This window comes from Rattus norvegicus, chromosome 20 (genome assembly GCF_021556685.1).
Source record: "Rattus norvegicus strain SHRSP/BbbUtx chromosome 20, alternate assembly SHRSP_T2T, whole genome shotgun sequence".
Taxonomy (NCBI): domain Eukaryota; kingdom Metazoa; phylum Chordata; class Mammalia; order Rodentia; family Muridae; genus Rattus; species Rattus norvegicus.
This window is the reverse complement of record NC_141553.1, coordinates 1354224-1376966: the sequence shown is the minus strand read 5'-3', so window position 1 is coordinate 1376966 and position 22743 is coordinate 1354224. Positions and strand designations below refer to the sequence as shown.

Sequence of the window (22743 nt, the reverse complement as noted above, 5' to 3'; positions counted from 1 at the left end):
TTGGAGACATGAAACCTTCACTGTGCATAATATGTAGTGTCCATCATACACCACTGAGCAGGAATCTTGATGCTACCTAAATTAGGAATCACGCTAGCTTTCCTGAAAATGAGAAAATCAGAGCACATTGGATCCCAGAGAAGTGAGTTGGGGCACCCAACTTCACCAGGTAACCCTGCAGAAAACATAAGTGCATAAATAAACAAATAAATAAATACCCCTCACTCAAGCTGTGCAACTTAAGTAGAAGAAAAATCTCTCCTCTATGAGTTTTCTTTTTAAAAATAAAATCTGAACTGTTTTCAAAAGATTTTATTGCTATTTTAATGTTGAGGAAAGATGGGGGTTATTGTTTGCATGTTTGTCTGTAAACCACTCTCATTCAGGAGGCCAGAAGAGGGCATCAGATGCCTTAGAAATGGAGTTACAGGCAGTTGTGAGTCCCCATGTCAGTGCTTGGAATTGAACCACATTTAACTGCTAAAGCAGCCAATGCTTTTAAGCAATGCACCATCTCTGAAGTCCTTCAAAAAACATTGTGAAGCAAAAAGTGGATAGCACTAATTTGTAAAAGAAAGTCTTATAAGGGTACAATCTCTCATTCAGAAGCAAATGTTAACTTGGATGGAATTCAAACTGAAACAACTAGATAGCAAGGAAATAGACACATTCATTAAATGATACACAGAAAAACTTCGAATCTTTAGATCAAATCTATGGGGAGTTTTGGTCCAGTGTGAAGGGTTTTGTTGGTTGTGACCATCTCCATTGGACCTGCCCTATCTCATTACTAAAGAGCTTTCCTAACCATGTACAGCTTCTGCAGCCTTGTGGCCCAGTTGCAGGGACTGAAGGAAGGAACTTTTATCTTTGTTCAAGAGCAAAGTATCTTCCACCCTACAGTTAATTATTTTCTTTTTAATACCTTAGTTGTTTTGTTTGTTTGGAGGGGAAAGTTCATGGACTTTTATGAGTATATACTTTCATTGAGTATACACTGAATCTATTTTGTGCTGCTTTTATGTGCATTTGTGTACTCATATACTAGAGCATGTCCCATATTCCTGAAGTAGAAAGACACTCCTTCTCCCAGGAGCTATTTATTGCCCAAGCTCTTCCTCTAGGGGTGGATTTTGTGCATAGACATCTAATCTTTCATCAGAGAAAGCACAGGAAGTTGTATGAGAAGCATGAAGGGTATATAAGCGCAGAGTTGAAGAACAGGGAATACTGGGTAGATTGGATACAAACACATTATATGCATGCAAATATTAAATAAAGATAGTTGACAAATAAAATCAGTTTGAGAAAAATCTAACCACAAGAAGTACTCTTACCTTGGACTGAATTCCATCACTTGAATACTGGTAGTTAAGGTTCTCAACAGTGAGAGTGTTGGTGTGAAAAGAGAAGCTACTAACCAGAGTTTGAAGAGTATAGCCAGTCAGATGTAAAATATGACAACATCCTTCTGTCGTTTTACATTTGATATGTTTTCTTAATGAAACATTATCTAAACTGTTTATCAACCCAGGTGTGTGTCAGAAGCTATCACAGGACCAGCTAATACCTAGCAGGTGATCTTCCTGGGAAGATTTGCCTCAGTTATCTTCCACACAGATTTTTCTCACAAAGGTAAGACCCAAGAGAAAATGATTTTAGGAAAGATTTCTGCTAGTAATATGCTTTTCTTGTTATTATCACATAAATAATAATCACTAGGCATTAACTCCCCATTTTGAACAGATCTCTGGGTATTTATCATGATGTACTCTCTCGTAGTCATGCCAAATACACAAATAGATGACATCTCAATTCTTAATGGCGATCCTATAAGAATTCCTAAAATTATAACAGTATTTATTAAGCTCATTTATAGTGGAGTTGCTATTAGGTCCTTTTCTAATGGTCAAAACTGCACATATGAGAATTATGTCAGTCTCCCTGTGTGTCACCAGTTATTTGCTTCTATATACGATCTAGACTTTCTAATACACAGAGCACATCCCAAGAGGCTATAAAACCATTAACCAAAGATAATAAAAGGGAAATAATGATTTATTGTTGGTGCTAAGACACAATACAAAGTATTGACTAAATTTATATCTACAAAACTTCACTGATGACTTAGTTATGGTTTTTAACTCTCGATGAACCTTTGAAGCTGTGATAGGTGATGAATGTTTAGCCAGACACATACTCCTAATGGATATGCATTTAATCATTCTCTGTTGTAAACTGCTTATTCGATTTATGATTTAATTTTATGTGTGAGCTTGTAATGAACATTTTAACATCCAATCCTGTATTCTGAAAGATGTATAAGGGCTGAGGACAAAGAGAAGAGTTATAACTGAGCTGAGGAGAACTTTTTAGACAGAACTGAGGATCCATGTTTTATTCAGGACTCCAGAGAACTTTTTAGAATGAACTGAATTCAAGAACTTAGAAGGAAAGTCATAGCTTTCGAGAAAAGGCATTGAGAGTAAGAACATTCTTGTGACATCAGAACAGTAGGAGGAGCACAATTAGAAGAAAAAAGAGAGCAATAACTGAGACACACTAGGTAACAAGAACAGCAACAAAAAAAAAACCTGAGAGCAATGTGCATAGTGCAGAGAGAAAGAGGAAAAAAATAGCTGCAGCAAGTAGAAGGAGCATCCAGGATTCACCTTACCAGGGGACAGAACAGGTCTTTTCTTAAAAACAAGCCAGGCTTAGTCTTATTAAAAGAAATACAACTTTGTACTTACAAACTTGGTTTTAATTCATGCAGCATTAAAGGGGTAGAAGCATTTTTCCCCCTTTTTTTCAATAAAGATGAAGGTCATTTTTCATTCTGAATTAGTCAATTCTTTCTGCTCTGGTGCTTGGTATATGTAAGTGTGTGTGTGTGTGTGTGTGTGTGTGTGTGTGTGCGTGTGTGTGTATAAGTATGTAATTGTGAAAATGTATGCAAGTTCGTACCAACTGTTTTTAGTGGAAATGAATAGGTATGCATGTATGAATCTGCATGTGAATTCATGTGATTTTTTGGGTATATTTTCTTCTGTGAACATTTTTTCCTTCTGTGAGAATTATTCTCTTGTCCACATTCAATAGAAGTTTATTGCTTCAAACTTCCCCTGAGCCCAACAAGTGAGAAGCATGTGGGCAAAATAAAAAGGGCTCTGATAATTAATCCTTTACTACAAGTGTTAGAAGCCAAAATGACGGGTTTTTAACCCTTATAAAGAGCAAGAAAGATTTTAGAACATTTTAGAAATTATCATCAACATTTCAGTATATTTAGAGAGCTAGAGCATCTGGAAACAATCAGTCTTTAAAGCACTTCGGAGTCCTACTTGGTTTCTCCCCTTAACCAGCCCCAGGCTTGGAAGCAGAGGCAGGTGTGATAGGTGTAGAACTATAATCCCAGTAATTAAGAGTTGTAAGCAAGTCATGAGGATTTCAAGGCTAGCCTGAGCTACAGGAGACCCAGTCTCAAAAATAATAATCAGTAATAAAAGTTTAAAAATAAAAACTTATCTACTCACTACTAGTAGCCCAATATTAACAAATAAGAATTAGGTTTAAAAGAAATGTTTTGTCTCTGAAACTTTTAGTAGCTGATTCATAATTTGCAACTAACTTTTCAAATTGAGATACCATAGTTTTAATAATTCCTCAAAATTAGGAAGCATAATGATATTCATTGATATAATGAGTTGAAAGATGACCTAGTATAAGTACTAAATATATTAGACATGGGGCGCATACACAAATTTCTTTTTTTTTCAAAATATAAGCAAGCATTTAATGTAAAATGGACAAATACTAAATATAGAAAAATAGCTAACAGCCAAACGAGCATAAGCACAAAGACTGAGCTGTACAAACCCAAGAAAATGGGAAGGAAATCATTTTGAGCAATTCTTTTTCCCTCAGCCATGTTAATAAATCAAGTGTTGAAATTCCTCTATCTCCTTCTTGTTTGTCATTGAGGATAAGGATAATATAAATACTTGCAAGAACTTGATTAAATGTGCAGACGGAACTCCATCCTAGTCTAGCAGCAGAGGAGTTTGAAGCGTCTCTTTTTTCCAAGTTACACAATCCCATATCCTTTCTAAACAATATCCCCAATTTATGGGTCAGGAATGCTCCGATCTTTAAAGGCAGCTTAGTCTATGAACTTAAAGAATAAAGATGGATCTAAATGTTAACAGATTTTCCTGGGTGTTTATACGAAACTTGAAATGATGAAGCTGATTTCTACCTACTGTTGGATTTTTGGAGATGGCATTATAGACACTAAAATTGACAGTGGAGGTTCTTTGAAATTCGGATCAATGTACTAACACAAAGAATATAGTAATATTAACACATATGCATGCAAATAAATGAACGTATACACAAATTTCTATACACAGTTACATAAGGACACATTACTGTAAGTTACAAGTCAATGCTATCAACTGATATGGCAAATCAAATTCAGGAAACGAATCCTATGATTAGTGCCCCACAAATTATGTTTCCCTTGCTTTAAAAGATCAATACATTTAGATTTTTTCCACCATTAATTTTGATCAGTAATAAATGTGTACATCTATTATCCATAAGAACAAATCTTAATTTCAGAAATATATCTTAATTTCTCATTGCCTGGTTATTTACACCTTAGGAGAGTTTGTTTGATTTCTTCACATCAGAGCCATCTCCTCACCTTCTTATTTAATGCATTCCTCACTTCTTTGTTTCTTAAGGTGTAGATGAGTGGATTGAGAGCAGGAGTGACGACACTGTACATGATGGCAATGATTCGCTCCTGATCCAGAGCACTGCTTGAGGCAGGACGGATGTAGTTAAAGAGAACAGGAACGTAGAGCAGAATAACAACCATGAAGTGAGAGGCACAAGTTGACAGTGCTTTGTGGAGCATGCTGCAGGAATGGGTCTTGAGGAAAAGATAAGTGATGATGTAGAAATAGGAGAGAAATGTCAGAAAAAAGGGAGTGAGGGCAATGGTGCCTGTGACTGTATTGAGCAACCAAAGGTTGAGCTCAGTGTTTCCACAGGCCAGATCCAGCAATGGCTTAATATCACAGAAGAAATGATGGACATGATTGGGACCACAGAAGCTCAAACGAGATGTCATTACAGAGTGAAGCAGGGCATGTAAGAAGCCCATGATCCAGATAGTCACAGTCATGTGAATACAGAGCTGGCGATTCATGATGACAGAATAGTGGAGTGGTCTGCAGATAGCCACAAAGCGGTCAAATGCCATCACTGGCAGCAGCAGGGCCTCAGTGCTACCCAGGAAGTGGAAGAAATGAAGCTGAGTTATGCATCCCAGGAAGGAAATTGCTTTGCTTGTGGAGAGGAGGTTCTCCAACATCTTTGGCACTGTCACAGTGGAGAAGCAGATATCTAGACATGCTAGGTTTCCCAGGAAGAAATACATAGGTGAGTGGAGCCTTGGATCCAAGATGACAATCATCAGGATGGCTCCATTCCCAGTTATATTGACAAAGTAGATGGTGAAGAAAATCACAAAGAGAATAGGGTTTAATTCTTGTATGTCTGTCACTCCTAGGAGGAGAAATTCAGTGACTGAGGTTTGATTGGACATCACCTGTAAGAAAGCACAATTATTATACAATGCTACCCTGCATGTTGTCCAGTCTTTCTGGCCATAGACTTTCTTTTCACACCCAAAGTATTTTCAGAGTGAGTTATTGTTTCCCATGATGGCTTCTCATTTTTCTTTGTATTTACCCATTGTTATATTAAGTGACAATGTTACATAAGTGTCTGTTGTGGGTTGTGATCAAACAACTTCTAATTTACTACATCATTCCTTACCATTATCTTTTTAGTTAGTGATTTTGAGTAGACCAGAAGTTCAGTACATTTTCTTTTTTCTATTTTCTTTTCTTTTTTTATTGGACATTTTTATTTTTATTTCTAATGTTATTCCATTTTCTGATTTCCTGTGCATAAACTTCCTATCCCATCCTTCCTTCCCCTTTTTGTATGAAGGTTTTCACCCATCTGCCCACCCACCCCTTTCTCCTTCCCCTCACTGACCTTCCCCTACACTGTAGGTTCCAGCCTTGGAGAACTGAAGGGTTCTCCTCCCATTGGCTGGGAAATTTGCTTTATGTGAACATTTCCATTTTGACCCTATCTATTCCTTATCTCTTATGTTGGGTCCAACAAGTAGTAGCTTTTAGATCATTTACCAAGTAGACGTCTGGGAGATAAATACACTTGAAATATTCCAACTAGAGGAAAATAAAGGTAGATGGATTAATTCCAACCACTGACTTCTAACAAAAGGAACAGCATAAATTGAAATGGTCAATGTGATCATATGAAATTAAAATATTCTGCCCAGCAAAGATGTTATCCACAGAGCCTACAGAATGGGCAAAACTATTCCCTAGGTATACTTCAGGCAAAAGATTAATATGTTAAGTACATAATGGATTGCAAAAGTTAACCACAGAAAACTCTACCCATCAAAACGGGCCAAATATCTAAATATACATTTTTCACAAAAAGATATTTATGGCTCCTAAATAGTTTTAAAGTGTTCAGCTTCCTTAGCTATCAAAGAAATGCAAGTTAACCTACTTTGAGATTTCTTTCACTCCTTATTTTTCATTAAGAAAGCAGAGGACAACAAATGATGATGGTGTAGCCTTCATGGGAAAAATTAGAAGTAGAACCACCATGTGACCCAGCTATTCTGAATCTGGGATGAACCCAAAGGACTCTATCCTACTACATGGAAACTTGCACATCCATGTTCAATCTTGTTGAATTCACTATAGTCAGGAAACTGAATCAGTCTAGATATTCATCAAGTAACAATGAATAATGAAAATTTGGTACATATACACAATGAAATTTCTTTCATCTGTAAAGTAAAATAAAAATCATGGATTTGTAGGAACTGTGATTTTATGCAGGCAACCAAGGCACAGAAGGACAAATGCCACATGTTTTCTCTTATATTCATTTCTAGTTAAAAATGTAGATCCCAGTGGGTGTAAAAATGAGTAAAACCCAAAAACTAGAAAGGGGGCCATGTACCTAGGACAAGAAGAGCTTTAAAGAAAGGAATGTGGAAGACAGTGGAACAATGTGTAAGGGAAACATCGGGACCAACGTAAGATGAGGAGACAGGGAGAAGACAGAAGAGGGCAGCAAAATCAATGAAAATGAAAGATGTTTAAAAATCCCATGTGTAAATCCACTATCTTGTAAGCTAATTTAAAGGAACAAAATCAATACATTTTAATGCATAAAATGCAAATGTATGCTATGCTTTAATATAGTAGTAACTGTACTTTGTCTATGTAAAATGTAGAAAAAATTGAACTGTTCTTATATAGACTTTTTTCTTCTTCACAATGTAGGAAACATCATGGAAGCAGATGATCACAGTAGCCAGAGATTCTGACAGCATTTGTGAATATCCTTCCCAACTGTATTTGATGTTGGGCCTCAAGTTCCCTAAAATATAAGCCATTAAATATTTTAAGTTAAATTTCTAATGGTATGTGAATGCATGTAGATGAAAAGTACTGATATCAGATGTCTCCCAAAATCTTATTTATATTTCATTTCTTTACTTATTTATGTTGAGTGTTCTCTCTCTCTCTCTCTCTCTCTCACACACACACACACACACACACACACACACACACACACACACACACACACACACTGAATCTGTATGTCCCTAATTATTTACGCTGACTTGACAGAGAGCTCCAGAAATTCTTGTGCCTCTACTTCCCCCGTTACCTGTTCTCAAAGATTACCACATTTATTCTTTATTGCTGAGTGTTAAGGATCTAAACCTGGGTTTTCTTGCTTGTCTAGTAAGCACTTAACAGATGGGTCCATTTCCCCAGAGTGCGTCCTCTGTTTTGTGCTTGTTTCTTGTTTCTTGGGACATGGTCTCCATATAAGCACAGTTCTCCTGCCTCAGCTTTCCAAGTTCTGGTTTTATCACCCTGTGTTGCTCTGACTGGTTCAAGTTACTTCTTGCATTACACATTGTGCTTTCTTGTGCTTCCGTTTACCCAGATGCTCTGAGGTTTTATTTTCAATCCCAGGGACCCTAGATCAGAAAAGCTCTTCCTATGTGGACTCAGCAGTCCCTCCCTCATTTCACCAGCAGCAACTGCCAATACTCATCTTAGTATGCTTGAAATCCTGTCTTTTTTAGAGGTCTAGCTTCCTGGGCCCCCTTTCTCCACTTAAAATAGTTTCCTCATCAGATACTAATGAACTTTCCACTTTTCTCTTCTAGCTCCATCAGTGTGATAATGGTATTTGTGTTCGTTTCTTTGATCCCAGAAACTTGTCTGCCTCATCAGTTCCCTCCTCAGATTATGGAAGTGTCCAGTTCTTTGCTCATCAAAAAATACATTTCAAATACAACCTCTCCATTCCTTTCTTTCAAAATTCGTTTTCTGTAAAACTGTATCTTTTCTTTTTAAGTGCAAAATTAAAATAATAGTGTTCCATTCAATGAAAGTAAAAATTCTTAAGTAAATATGAATAAATTAATTGTAAAACATTTAATATTTGGTTATACTTTCAAAGTTTGGTAAAAGGCTTTTTGAATTGTTTTCCCTTTTCCTCAATATTAAGAAAGTACCTGTATGACCTTCCTAGGCAAGAGTGATTAGAGCAGACATTGTTATGAGAAGTAACTTCCTCTGGTTCCCTTCTTTTAAAGGTGCCCAGGATTCACTCTGTACATGAACAAAGAATCAGATTCAGTGTGTGGAGAGTCAGTGAAGCTTGGAGTCACCAAGAGAACTCTTTAGCTGCAGTGGACTTGAGCATAGGCTAACACAGGGGTGATTCCTACAAAGGGGGAATCATCTACTAGATGAAGAAAATAATTAATGAACTGGGGAAATCTTATAACAATCCTAAGGGATTCTAAGCTTAATAGATATAAGACATTCTAAGAAATGGTGTTATCACTTGTGTAATTCTTTCAAGGGTTGCTTTCAAACAATTCAGTGTGTCTTCTTTGATAACGATTCTCTTCTATATGTTTATAAACACAACAGATATTTGTGTTTAAAAATATAGCCTCATGGAAAATATATTTATCATTCTCTGATGTAGAAATCAAACTATTAGTATGAAAATTAAGTACCAGTATTGCCAATTAAAGAAATCTATCAACCAGACTTCTCTGTACAATCAGAACTCATTTTTGTTCACCACACGCTTCATACTTAGAGCTTTCTGATTTGGAGAATATTTAGGGAACCTAGTTCAATGGAATTAGATGAGACAAAGCATTGAAGCACAGAATTCAAGGAGCCTCCATGATCCTCATACACAGTGAGGAGTCCATCACTAGAAAGGAAACCAGCCTGAGAACCATGCCTATTGGTATTCAATGTTACAAACTGACAGACTAAAGAATAGATGTTTTAATCCTAATTCACTCTCTTACCTGACGTTAAAACATTTTTTTTTCAGGTGCATGTCCAGAAATTGCACAGGTTGTGAAGTATTTGCAGTCTCTTACTTGACTGTTGAAACATTTTATTTTCAGGTGTATGTCCAGATCTTGCACAGGTTGGAAGGTATTCGAAGTGACATTTCATGCTGTATGTCTGACTTACAGCCTTCATCTGTAGATACCTCTCTACCATCCTGAAATTCTGCAAGCACTCTAAAAAGATCAATCTCTAGACATAAAAGCCCCAAGGGATCTTGTCCTTTAGGCTCAGCAGGATGAATGTGAAAATAAATAGAGTACTTTCCCCCCAACTTGCCACAGGGGAATGTGCTTGCACAATTCCTCTGTGCTCCTTGTGTTTTTTTCCATTTGCTCATTCCTTAATTTCAGATACATAAAAAACAGAGATCTAGGGGTCATGTCCCTCAATGCTGTCAATTTTCTTTTATTTCTTTAGAGTTTTGAGTTTACTCTCTCACCTTTACAAATTCCGTGAAAATGCACTATACATTTAAGGGAAAAATGTTCATAAAATGTTTTTAACTCATGGCAGATATGTTCTTTTGATTTGTGCTATTGAATAGTCTTCCCCATTTGTGATGGTTGTATATTCTTGGCCCAGGGAGTGATACTATTAGAAGGTGCGGCTCTGTTTGAGTAGGTGTATCCTTTTTGGAGTAGGCATAGCAATGTGGATGTAGGCTTTCAGACCCTCATCTTAGTTGCCCGAAAATCAGTATTCTGCTAGCAGCCTTCAGACGAAGATATAGAACTCTCAGCTCTGCCTGCACAATGCCTGCCTAGATGCTGCCATACTCCTACCTTGATAATAAAGGACTGAACCTCTGAACCTGTGAACCAGCCCCAATTAAATGTTGTCCTTTAGAAGATTTGCCTTGGTCATGGTTTCTGTTCACAGCAGTAAAACCCTAAGAGCATTTTTATTCTCCTGCTCTCATCTCCCAAGGATTATAATTACAGAGATGTAACACTATGACTGACTGAAGATATGTCCATCTTCTCTAAAGTGATACCATGTTTCCCTTAATATCATTTGTCAAATAGTCTCTTTTCTCCAACATATGTCTTGATACCTTCAATGTTGGCTTGAGAGATAGCCTAGTGGATAGGGAGATCACTGTGCAAGCATGAGCAACAAGCAACATGGTTGTTATTCCCAAGACCCACATAAAAGTCAGAATTGAAGGGTGGCAACCTGAAATGTCGGCACTCAGGAGATAAAGATTGACGATTCCTGGGGGAAAGTGGCAAGCTAGATGGAACATATCAGAGAGCTCCTCTTCAGGAAAAGGTTTCACCTCAATAAAGTGATTGAAGAAGACATCCAATGTGAATTTCAACCCTTGACAAGCAAATGAACAAACCCAAAGATACATGTGCCTGCACATATTCAATCATGTATACATGTGTGCAAAAAGAAGAAAACTAAATAACTCTGTGTGTTTGGATTTACGTAGAGGCATCTATTCCATTTCACAAGTCTATGTCTCTGTTCCTGTGCTAGAAACATCTTTTCAATATTTCTTTATAGAGTAACTTGGATCAAATATTACAACACCTCTAACATTGTTCTCTCTTTCGATTATTGGCTCTTGGTGGTCTTTTCAAGCTCTGTATGAAATTCTCACCTTTTATCTCTGCCAAAAATATCACTTGGATTTTGACGAGAAAAGTGGAAAATCTGTACATGGAATTTCTGTGGGAAATACAACCAATTCCAAAATATTAATGCTGCTAAAATGTGCATAGCCAAGAATCTCTCATAATCAGCTGTCTTCTTCAACTTGTTTTTCTTTAGTTTTTCCCTTACACAATAAATCCCAAATACAACCTCCCTTCCCTAGAGTCCAAAGGAGGTTCTATAAAGACAACCACATGAATCTATATCATAATATCTACTCAATTTTGTTCTATATTGCTCACAACCTTCCCAACACCTCCCTTTCTAGTCCCATTTACCTTCTGCTTTATGTATATGAAACTTATGGGGTAAAATTCCCTGCTAACTTTAAAAACCTTTCCCCATGTCAGGAGCTAATAATTAATAACTAACAGGTGATCTTCCTGAGATGATCTCTCAAAGATGTCTTGGTAGTAATGCTTTATGCATAAACAGGTGATTTTTTAATTCTTAATGATGATCCTGTAAGATTTCTTAAAATAATATCAATGTTTATTAAACTCTTTTATAGCGGTATTGCTATTAGATACTTTTCTGATATGCAAAACTACAATGAGAACTCTGCCAGTTTCCCACATGTTAGTAGTTAATTGCTTCTAGATAGAAACCAGTCTTTCTACTACTCAGAGCTCATTTTAAGAGGTTGTAAAACAACTAACCAAAGCTCATAAAAAGGGAACTAATGATTTATTATAGTTGTTAGGACAGAAGATAAAATATTGACTGCATTTATTTATACAAAACTTCACTAATATCTTAGTTACGGTTTTTAACTTTCAATGAACCTTTGCATCTGTGACAGGTGATGAATGTTTAGTCAGATAATTACTCCTAAAGGATATGCATGTAACCATTCTCTGTTGTGAATTTCTCTTTCAATTTATTATTTGATTTTATGTGTGAACTTGTGATGAATTTTTAACCTGTGATCATGTATCCTAAAAGATGTTTTAGGGCTGAGGACAAAGAGAATAGAGAGTAACTGAGCTGAGGAGAAGTTTTTAGACTGAACACTTTTTAGACAGAACTGAACTCAAGAAGAACCTAGAAGGAAAGCATGGTATTGGGAGAAAATGCATTGCGAGAAAGAGCATTATTGGAACATCAGAGCAGGAGGAGAGCAAAATTAGAAGGAGAATGAAGAGTGGAATAACTTAGAAACTATAAAGTACCATAAAAACTAAGAGAGCAACGTGCAGAATGCAGAGAGAAAAAGGAAAAACAGAAGATGCTGCAGACAGAGCAGAAGGATCAGGCAGCTTCTTAGCACCGGACAAAGCAGGTCTTTCTTACTAACAAGGTAGGCTTAGTCTTTTTTTTTTTTTTTTTTTTTTTTGACTTGTAAAATTTATTTTTTTTTTCCCCCACGGGCTTATAATTTTTTATTAACTTGAGTATTTCTTATATACATTTCGAGTGTTATTCCCTTTCCCGGTTTCCGGGCAAACATCCCCCTCCCCCCTCCCCTTCCTTATGGGTGTTCCCCTCCCAACCCTCCCCCCATTGCCGCCCTCCCCCCATAGACTAGTTCACTGGGGGTTCAGTCTTAGCAGGACCCAGGGCTTCCCCTTCCACTGGTGCTCTTACTAGGATATTCATTGCTACCTATGGGGTCAGAGTCCAGGGTCAGTCCATGTATAGTCTTTAGGTAGTGGCTTAGTCCCTGGAAGCTCTGGTTGCTTGGCATTGTTGTACTTTTGGGGTCTCGAGCCCCTTCAAGCTCTTCCGGTTCTTTCTCTGATTCCTTCAATAGGGGACCTATTCTCAGTTCAGTGGTTTGCTGCTGGCATTCGCCTCTATATTTGCTGTATTCTGGCTGTGTCTCTCAGGAGCGATCTACATCCGGCTCCTGTCGGTCTGCACTTCTTTGCTTCATCCATCTTGTCTAATTGGGTGGCTGTATATGTATGGGCCACATGTGGGGCAGGCTCTGAATGGGTGTTCCTTCAGTCTCTGTTTTAATCTTTGCCTCTCCCTTCCCTGCCAAGAGTATTCTTTTTCCTCATTTAAAGAAGGAGTGAAGCATTCACATTTTGATCATCCGTCTTGAGTTTCGTTTGTTCTAGGGATCTAGGGTAATTCAAGCATTTGGGCTAATAGCCACTTATCAATGAGTGCATACCATGTATGTCTTTCTGTGATTGGGTTAGCTCACTCAGGATGATGTTTTCCAGTTCCAACCATTTGCCTACGAATTTCATAAACTCGTTGTTTTTGATAGCTGAGTAATATTCCATTGTGTAGATGTACCACATTTTCTGTATCCATTCCTCTGTTGAAGGGCATCTGGGTTCTTTCCATTTTCTGGCTATTATAAATAAGGCTGCGATGAACATAGTGGAGCACGTGTCTCTTTTATATGTTGAGGCATCTTTTGGGTATATGCCCAAGAGAGGTATAGCTGGATCCTCAGGCAGTTCAATGTCCAATTTTCTGAGGAACCTCCAGACTGATTTCCAGAATGGTTTTACCAGTCTGCAATCCCACCAACAATGGAGGAGTGTTCCTCTTTCTCCACATCCTCGCCAGCATCTGCTGTCACCTGAGTTTTTGATCTTAGCCAATCGCACTGGTGTGAGGTGAAATCTCAGGGTTGTTTTGATTTGCATTTCCCTTATGACTAAAGATGTTGAACATTTCTTTAGGTGTTTCTCAGCCATTCGGCATTCCTCAGCTGTGAATTCTTTGTTTAGCTCTGAACCCCATTTTTTAATAGGGTTATTTGTTTCCCTGCGGTCTAACTTCTTGAGTTCTTTGTATATTTTGGAAATAAGGCCTCTATCTGTTGTAGGATTGGTAAAGATCTTTTCCCAATCTGTTGGTTGCCGTTTTGTCCTAACCACAGTGTCCTTTGCCTTACAGAAGCTTTGCAGTTTTATGAGATCCCATTTGTCGATTCTTGATCTTAGAGCATAAGCCATTGGTGTTTTGTTCAGGAAATTTTTTCCAGTGCCCATGTGTTCCAGATGCTTCCCTAGTTTTTCTTCTATTAGTTTGAGTGTGTCTGGTTTGATGTGGAGGTCCTTGATCCACTTGGACTTAAGCTTTGTACAGGGTGATAAGGATGGATCGATCTGCATTCTTCTACATGTTGCCCTCCAGTTGAACCAGCACCATTTGCTGAAAATGCTATCTTTTTTCCATTGGATGGTTTTGGCTCCTTTGTCAAAAATCAAGTGACCATAGGTGTGTGTGTTCATTTCTGGGTCTTCAATTCTATTCCATTGGTCTATCTGTCTGTCTCTGTACCAATACCATGCAGTTTTTATCACTATTGCTCTGTAATACTGCTTGAGTTCAGGGATAGTGATTCCCCCTGAAGTCCTTTTATTGTTGAGGATAGCTTTAGCTATCCTGGGTTTTTTGTTATTCCAGATGAATTTGCAAATTGTTCTGTCTAACTCTTTGAAGAATTGGATTGGTATTTTGATGGGGATTGCATTGAATCTGTAGATTGCTTTTGGTAAAATGGCCATTTTTACCATATTAATCCTGCCAATCCATGAGCATGGGAGATCTTTCCATCTTCTGAGGTCTTCTTCAATTTCTTTCCTCAGTGTCTTGAAGTTCTTATTGTACAGATCTTTTACTTGCTTGGTTAAAGTCACACCGAGGTACTTTATATTATTTGGGTCTATTATGAAGGGTGTCGTTTCCCTAATTTCTTTCTCGGCTTGTTTCTCTTTTGTATAGAGGAAGGCAACTGATTTATTTGAGTTAATTTTATACCCAGCCACTTTGCTGAAGTTGTTTATCAGCTTTAGTAGTTCTCTGGTGGAACTTTTGGGATCACTTAAATATACTATCATGTCATCTGCAAATAGTGATATTTTGACCTCTTCTTTTCCGATCTGTATCCCTTTGATCTCCTTTCGTTGTCTGATTGCTCTGGCTAGAACTTCAAGAACTATATTGAATAAGTAGGGAGAGAGTGGGCAGCCTTGTCTAGTCCCTGATTTTAGTGGGATTGCTTCAAGTTTCTCTCCATTTAGTTTAATGTTAGCAACTGGTTTGCTGTATATGGCTTTTACTATGTTTAGGTATGGGCCTTGAATTCCTATTCTTTCCAGGACTTTTATCATGAAGGGGTGTTGAATTTTGTCAAATGCTTTCTCAGCATCTAATGAAATGATCATGTGGTTCTGTTCTTTCAGTTTGTTTATATAATGGATCACGTTGATGGTTTTCCGTATATTAAACCATCCCTGCATGCCTGGGATGAAGCCTACTTGATCATGGTGGATGATTGTTTTGATGTGCTCTTGAATTCGGTTTGCCAGAATTTTATTGAGTATTTTTGCGTCGATATTCATAAGGGAAATTGGTCTGAAGTTCTCTTTCTTTGTTGTGTCTTTGTGTGGTTTAGGTATAAGAGTAATTGTGGCTTCGTAGAAGGAATTCGGTAGGGCTCCATCTGTTTAGTCTTAATAAAGGAAAAAAATCTTTCTTTTTACAAACTTGGGTGTAATTCATTTAGCATTAAAAGAGTAGAAGCTTTTTCTTTCTCTAGGCAATAAAGATTCGAGCTCATTTTTCACCTAGAATGAGTGAGTTCTTTCTAAACTTGTGCTTGGTCTTTTGCTCCATAAGCATATGTAAATATGTGTGTGCGCGCGTGTGTGTGTGTGTGTGTGTGTGTGTGTGTGTGTGTGTGTGTGTGTATAACTATGTAATTGTAAGAATGTATGTATGTGTGTGTAAGTATGTAATCATGAGAATCAGCCCAATGGCTTGAATGGAAATGTATAAATGCTCATGCACAAACCCGTATATGAATTTATATATTTATATATATTTGCTTATGTAAAAGTTTTTCCTTCTGCAAGCATTATTCTCTTCTCTTAGTTCAATAGAAGTTTATTGCTCCAAACTCCCCCTTAGCGTGACAAGTAAGAGGCATCTGAACCAAAAGGAAAAGGCTCTAGCAATTAATCCTTTACTTAATCTCCTGACATTTTAGGATGAGGTGGTAAGTGCCAGAGATTTACAGTTTCTGACTTCAGAGGAACACAGAAGGCAGGTCAGCTACAGTAGCAAAGTAACTTAGATTTAGATAAGTAAACTTTTTGTTATTATACAGGAACCCTATATATCTCATAAGACAAAGTTTTACCATCCACTGATGCTCTTCCCTCTCCTACACCTCAAGAAAAACCAACAAGAAAGAAGACACCACTGGGGCTAGACCCAGTCACCACCCCCCATCCAAAGACTCTTCTTTCTAAAATTTCATATATACCGAAATCAGCTTAACAGAACAAAGAGAGCTATGCACCACAGTTTTCTTGTCCTCAGCACATGTAACTTCCATAACGTATCCATATATCTTTCACTACTATAGAAAAGTATATCCCAGGGGCCATGCGCCAAGAAACACCTTACTGGTGATATGGTTCTTATATGAGTCAGGGGCAAAACAAATGGCAGATTTCTCATCCTAGTTTGATGTTTGGCTTGGTGGCCAAAATTGTTTTATGCCTAGGACACGTAAAAATCAAATCAAATCAAATCAAATCAAATCAAATCAAATCACATCACCTCAAATCAAATCAGGCAGTGCAGTATGGGTACAGGAGGACCGATAGAGAGATCTGTATTCTGCTATCCCTCATGGTGAGTTTGGAAAAAAATGGCCAGAGACATGCCTTTCAGCAATTGGGAGCCATAGGTACACAGCTCTGCCTATCACAATGTATAGCAGTCTGTATAGCCACAGACCTGCCTTCCAGTGCTTGGCAGAGGTGAGCTATAGATACTTGGGTAGTACCACACCACTGCAGCTCAATCAGAGGAAGTCACTCAGGAGCCAATCAGACGAGGTGCTAACCTGCAGCAGGAGCCTCCACAATGCAAGTATGTAGTGGACAGATGGCAGAGAAAGAGAAGTGGAGCAGCTTCAACATTATGAACCCAGGTTTAACTGGAGACTCAAGGGCAGAAAGAAGTAACCTGTTGTGAGTAGCCATCCCTGCCACTTTGGGCCTTGGTAGGGTTCAAGCCAGAACTGCCACTGAGTTTGAGTTTCATGATTGGATCCTTCACTAAGCAGCAGCAAGAGGTTGTGTAAATGTCCATGGTTCATATTATCACTAGAGAACATAGGGTTGTCTTTGGTTAGGGCAGTGGCAAGGGACCATTTAGATTTCCGTAGCTGTGTACAAGTGGCCATGTGCCTCTCTGGTTGCAGAGCTTTTGAGAACTGGTCCCATGTCTCACCAGCAGTTGCACTAGAGACAGCAGGCCTTGAATCTTGTCTGGCAGCATAGTAGAGATGGCCCTGGTTGTGTGATGTGGGTTATCTGGCTGATCCTATCACCGCTGGTCTGCTATATGGTGGTAAAGGTGCAGTTGGCCATGCTGCCCACAAGATCATGAAAAGGAAATAGCTTCTCATCAGCTATAGCACTTGGGAGAGAGGGCAATGTGTCTGGCCTGAACTGCAAGCAGTGCTGACCCTGGGGGTGGGGATTGCAGTGAGTGGAGTCCTGTGGATTTGAATGAGGAAGAGCTAGCTCTACCATTCCTCTAACATGAAGTGGTATGAGAGTATGGAACTGATGCCCTCCTCCTTCTCCTCCCTCTCACCACCTGTAACACTCGGGAGAGTAGGCCCTGCCATCCACCTTGCAGCACAGTAGAGCTGTGGATAGGGCAGAGTAATTTAGTCCTGAGGGCAAGAATATTGGAGAGCTGGCCCCTCCACACCTCTTCTGTGAGTTGCCATCAGTGGCATGGATGCTCTCTGCTCTTGAGTCAGTTGGGAAAACTGGCCCTGGCTGGGGTAAAGAGGGCCAGTCCTGGAGACCTGGCCTTTTATCTTGCCTGGTCTACACAGTAGAGCTGGCCCTGGTTTCATAGGCATGTGTGAGCTATCCCATCACAGGATGCATCAATCAGGAGAGCAGTCCCTGTGCTTTGACTGGGCTGCCCTGTGGGGTTGGCTGGATGTATGGGTGTGGTTGAGCTACCCAGAGGGCATGACTGTAGAAGAATTGACCATGCCTCCTGAAGATGACATTGGGTGTCTTAATGAGCAATGCTGCAAAGCTTACAGTGATGGTGCACTGACCAGCTCAGCTACAACCCAGGCTCATATCCAGGGTGCTGAGTTTGCCCACCCCCAAGTCTATACCATGTACAAACAGTTACAATTCGTGAAATTAGAGTCTTGCTGATCCAAAATTGCAGGATCTCCAATGCACAGGGCAAGAGCAGGATAACCAGATTTGGGCCCAGTGAGGCTCCAATATTGTTGTTAGGTAAGCCAGAGATCTGGAACCAGATCAATGACTCATTGCAATGAACATGGGTAAGTGTAAATAGGCAGACCTATGGATATACTTGGGACACACTGTTTCATGATACAGCTTCCATAATGAGATGTTTTCTATGCATGCTTGTGTGTGTGTGTGTGTGTGTGTGTGTGTGTGTGTGTGTGTGTGTGTTATTTGGTGTTTAGGCTAAATGGGCAAAGGACAGATATATGGGGATGGGGATGAGCAGGAATGGTGTGTGGAATGCAGAACTCACAAAGAATCAATAAAAAGTTGTTTTTAAAAGTCACTATAAACTAAGGTATTTAAGTAACTTCATGTCTCTTTACGTAAGAGACATGAAACCTTCACTGCGCATAGTATGTAGTTGTGCATCATGCACCACTGAGCAGGAATCCTGATGTTACCTAGGAACCACAGCTTGCTTTCCTGAAAATGAGAAAATCAGAGCACACTGGATACCAGAGAAGTGAGTGGAGGCACCTAACTTCACCAGGTAACCCTGCAGAAAACATAAGGGCATAAACAAACAAACAAATAAATACACCTCACTTAAGCTGTGCAACTTAAATAAAACAAAAACCTTGCCTCCATGAATGTTTTTTTAAAAAATAAAATCTGAAGTGTTTTCAAAAGATTTTATTGCTGTGTTAACGTGTGACAAAGGGCGGGGTTATTATCTGTATATTTGTCTTTAAACCATACTCATTCAGGAGGCCAGAAGAGCACATCCATTGCCTTGGAAATGGAGTTACAGGCAATTTTGAGTCTCCATGTCAGTGCTTGGAATTGATCCACGTTCAGCTGCTAAAGCAGCCAGTGCACCATCTCTGCAGCCCTTCAAAAAGATTGTAAAGCAAAAACTGGATAGCACTAATTTGAAATAGAAAGTCTTATAAGGGTACCATCTCTCATTCAGAATCAATTGTTCTTACTTGGATTGAATTCAAACTGAAATAACTAGATAGTAAGAAAAGAGACACATTTACTAAATGTTTCTGAGAAGCACTTCAAATCTTTAGATCACAACTATGGTGAATTGTGGCTCCACAGAAAGTGTTTTGTTGACTCTAAACACCTAACAGTGTTGGCCATCTGCAGTGGACCTGCCCTAGCTCATCATCAAAGTGCTTTCCTACTAAGGTACAGATTCTGCAGCCTTCCTGCCCAGTTGTAGGAACTGAGGGAGAGAGCTTTTCTCCTTTTACCAAGAACAAAGATATCCTCCACCATAATGTCTACTGTTACCTTTTTAATGTCTTTAGTTGTTTTGTTTGTTTGGAGGGGTTAGTTTGGGGACCCCATGGGTTCCATTAAAAATATCATTGAATACACACTGAATCCATTTCATACTTCATTTATGTTCATCTGTGTGCACTCATACACTAGAGAATTGCCCACATTACTGAGGAAAATAGACTCTCCTTCTTCAAGCTAATCATGTCCAAACTCTTCAGATAGGGGTGGAAATTAATGGAATTTTGTCTGGCTTAATCTCGTGAAAGACCCTGCATTCAGGCCCAGTCACTGTGACTTCATGTGCACAAATGTTTTCTCATGCCTAATGTCCAGCAAACATCATATGCAGACATCTACTCCTTCATGAGAGAATGTACAGAAAGGGTGGTAAACATGAAGAGTATATAGGGGAGGAGTTGGATAATAGGGAATGAGGGTGGACTAGATATAAACACATTATATGAGTATAAATATTAAATATAAATATTTAATGAATGAAATTGGTTTAAAAAGCATCCAACCATCACAAGAAGCACTCTCATCTTGGACTGTATTCTATTACTTAAATGGTGGTAGCTAAGGCTATTCAATGCTCAGCATATTGTTGAAACAAGAGAAGTTACTAAACAGATTTTGAAGAGTATAGGCAGTCAGATATAAAATAACGCAACCTCCTTATGCTGATCTATATTTGATGTTATTTAATAAAATATATTTTCTAAATTGTTTATAAGGCTGGGTGTGGTAGTATATACCTATAATACCAGCAAGTGGGATGTGAAAACAAGAACATGAGGAATTCAAGGACAGTCTGAGCTACAGGAGACCTGGACTCAAAAATAATAGTGACTAAGAAAAATTTTGAAATGAAAACATATCCACTCATCCACCACCAAAAGCCCAAGCTTAGCTGAACCAGAATCAGGTTTAAAAGAAATGTTTTACCTCTAAAATTTTTAGTTGGTCATTTGTGATTTGCAACTAACTTTCTCAATTGAGTAATTATAGTTTTAATAATTCCTCAAAATAAGAAAGAGTATTGATATTCATCTAAGTAATATGAGTTGACAGATGAACAAGTATAATTACTAATTATGCTAAACATAGGTATATATGCATATTTCTATACCCAGTTACATACAAGACACATTAGAGAATGTCCCAAGTCAATGGTATCAAGTAATATGCCCAAATCAAATCCACGAACCAGATTCTATGATTAGAGCTTGACAAGTTTATATTTCCCTTGCTTTATTTGTTTAAACTATTAGAACATATTTTCCATTTATTTCCTATCATTCAATTTGTTCATAATATATGTGTACATCTATTATACATAAGAACATATCTTAATTTCAGAAATATATCTTTATTTTTCATTGCCTGGTTATTTATGCCTCAGAAAAGCTCTTTAGATTTCTTCAAGAAAGAGACATCTCCTCACCTTCCTATTCAATGCATTCCTCACTTCTTTGTTTCTCAAGGTGTAGATGAGTGGGTTGAGAGCAGGAGTGACCACACTGTACATGATGGCAATGATTCTGTCCTGATCCAGAGAGTTGCCTGAGGCGGGACGGATGTAGGTGAAGAGAACAGGAGCATAGAACAGAATAACAACCATGAAGTGAGAGGCACAAGTGGATAGTGCTTTGTGGAGCATGCTACAAGAACGGGTCTTGAGGAAAAGATAAGTGATGATGTAGAAATAGGAGAGAAATGTCAGAAAAAAGGGAACTGAGGCAACAGTACCTGTAACTGTATTGAGCAGCCAAAGGTTGAGCTCAGTGTTTCCACAGGCCAGCTCCAGCAATGGCTTAACATCACAGAAGAAATGATGGACATGATTGGGACCACAGAAGCTCAAACGAGATGTCATTACAGAGTGAAGCAAGGCATGGAGAAAAGCAATGGTCCAGATGGTCACAGCCATAAGGATACAAATCTGCCAATTCATGATGATGGGATAGTGGAGTGGTTTGCAGATTGCCACAAAATGGTCAAATGCCATCACTGCGAGCAGCAGTGATTCTGTGGTACCCAGGAAGTGGAAGAAATGAAGCTGAGTTATGCATCCCAAGAAGGAAATTGCTTTGCTTGTGGAGAGGAGGTTCTTTAGCATCTTTGGCACTGTCACAGTGGAGTAGCAGATATCTAGACATGCTAGGTTTCCCAGGAAGAAGTACATAGGTGAGTGGAGTTTTTGGTCCAAGATGACGATCATCAGGATGGCTCCATTCCCAGTTATATTGACAAAGTAGATGATGAGGAAAATAGCAAAGAGAAAAGGCTGTGGTTCTTGTAAGTCTGTCACTCCCAACAGGACAAACTCTTTGACAGAGGTTTGATTCAACATCACCTAAAAAGAAACATGACATAGTTTGCAGAACACATCCAGGAATAAGTTTTTCTAGATTAGAATTTTCTTACTTAGACAGGGGAAAGAGGAGGAGGATGAGGAAGAGGAAGAGGAAGAGGAGGAGGCCAAGGAAGAAACTCAATGCTTTGTGTAAGCCAGCCTCAGATCCTGTGTAATATTTAGTTGTTTAGATATTGAATAGCCATGGTTTCTGACTTATTTTTTTTTAATTTAGATTCATCGTTAACATTTTCATTCTCTGAGATTTTCATGCCATTTTGTCCACACAACATGTTCTTTGGCTATGAACATTTACATTCGAATAAAATTTTCATTTATATATAACTCAGCTGTGTGATACATTGCTTTTTAAAATATTCTGCTATATCATTCTTCTTTCTCTGGTGAGTATAATCATCAAATGGGAATAAATTCAAGAATATAATAATTTCACCATAAGGTGTCTGAAGAAGTAGAAGTGCCCTAACATAATGGTAGTCATTTGTTCTTAGTTTATTAATGCTGAAAATATTATTTTATTAATCTCATCTTGGCCCACATACCTAGTAAAGTCAATGGGCCCTATTTAATGGAAAGGCAGAGGGGACCTCAAACTCACATACTCTTTATCAATTTGAGGTATTTTGAAAATCTCATTGCTATAGTAGATGATTGGCTT

At 38.4% G+C, this 22743-nt stretch overlaps 2 protein-coding genes across 2 annotated transcripts; both read right to left on the bottom strand.

Annotated features, from left to right (window-relative positions):
- Positions 1-4690: 4690 nt before the first annotated feature.
- Or12d2 (olfactory receptor family 12 subfamily D member 2) lies at positions 4691-5617 on the bottom strand. The gene is given in 1 exon segment (NM_001001397.1): positions 4691-5617. A coding segment is annotated over 1 exon segment (927 nt).
- Positions 5618-21119: 15502 nt separating this feature from the next.
- Positions 21120-22061, bottom strand: Or12d13 (olfactory receptor family 12 subfamily D member 13). The gene is given in 1 exon segment (NM_001001119.1): positions 21120-22061. A coding segment is annotated over 1 exon segment (942 nt).
- Between the last annotated feature and the right edge of the window lie 682 nt (positions 22062-22743).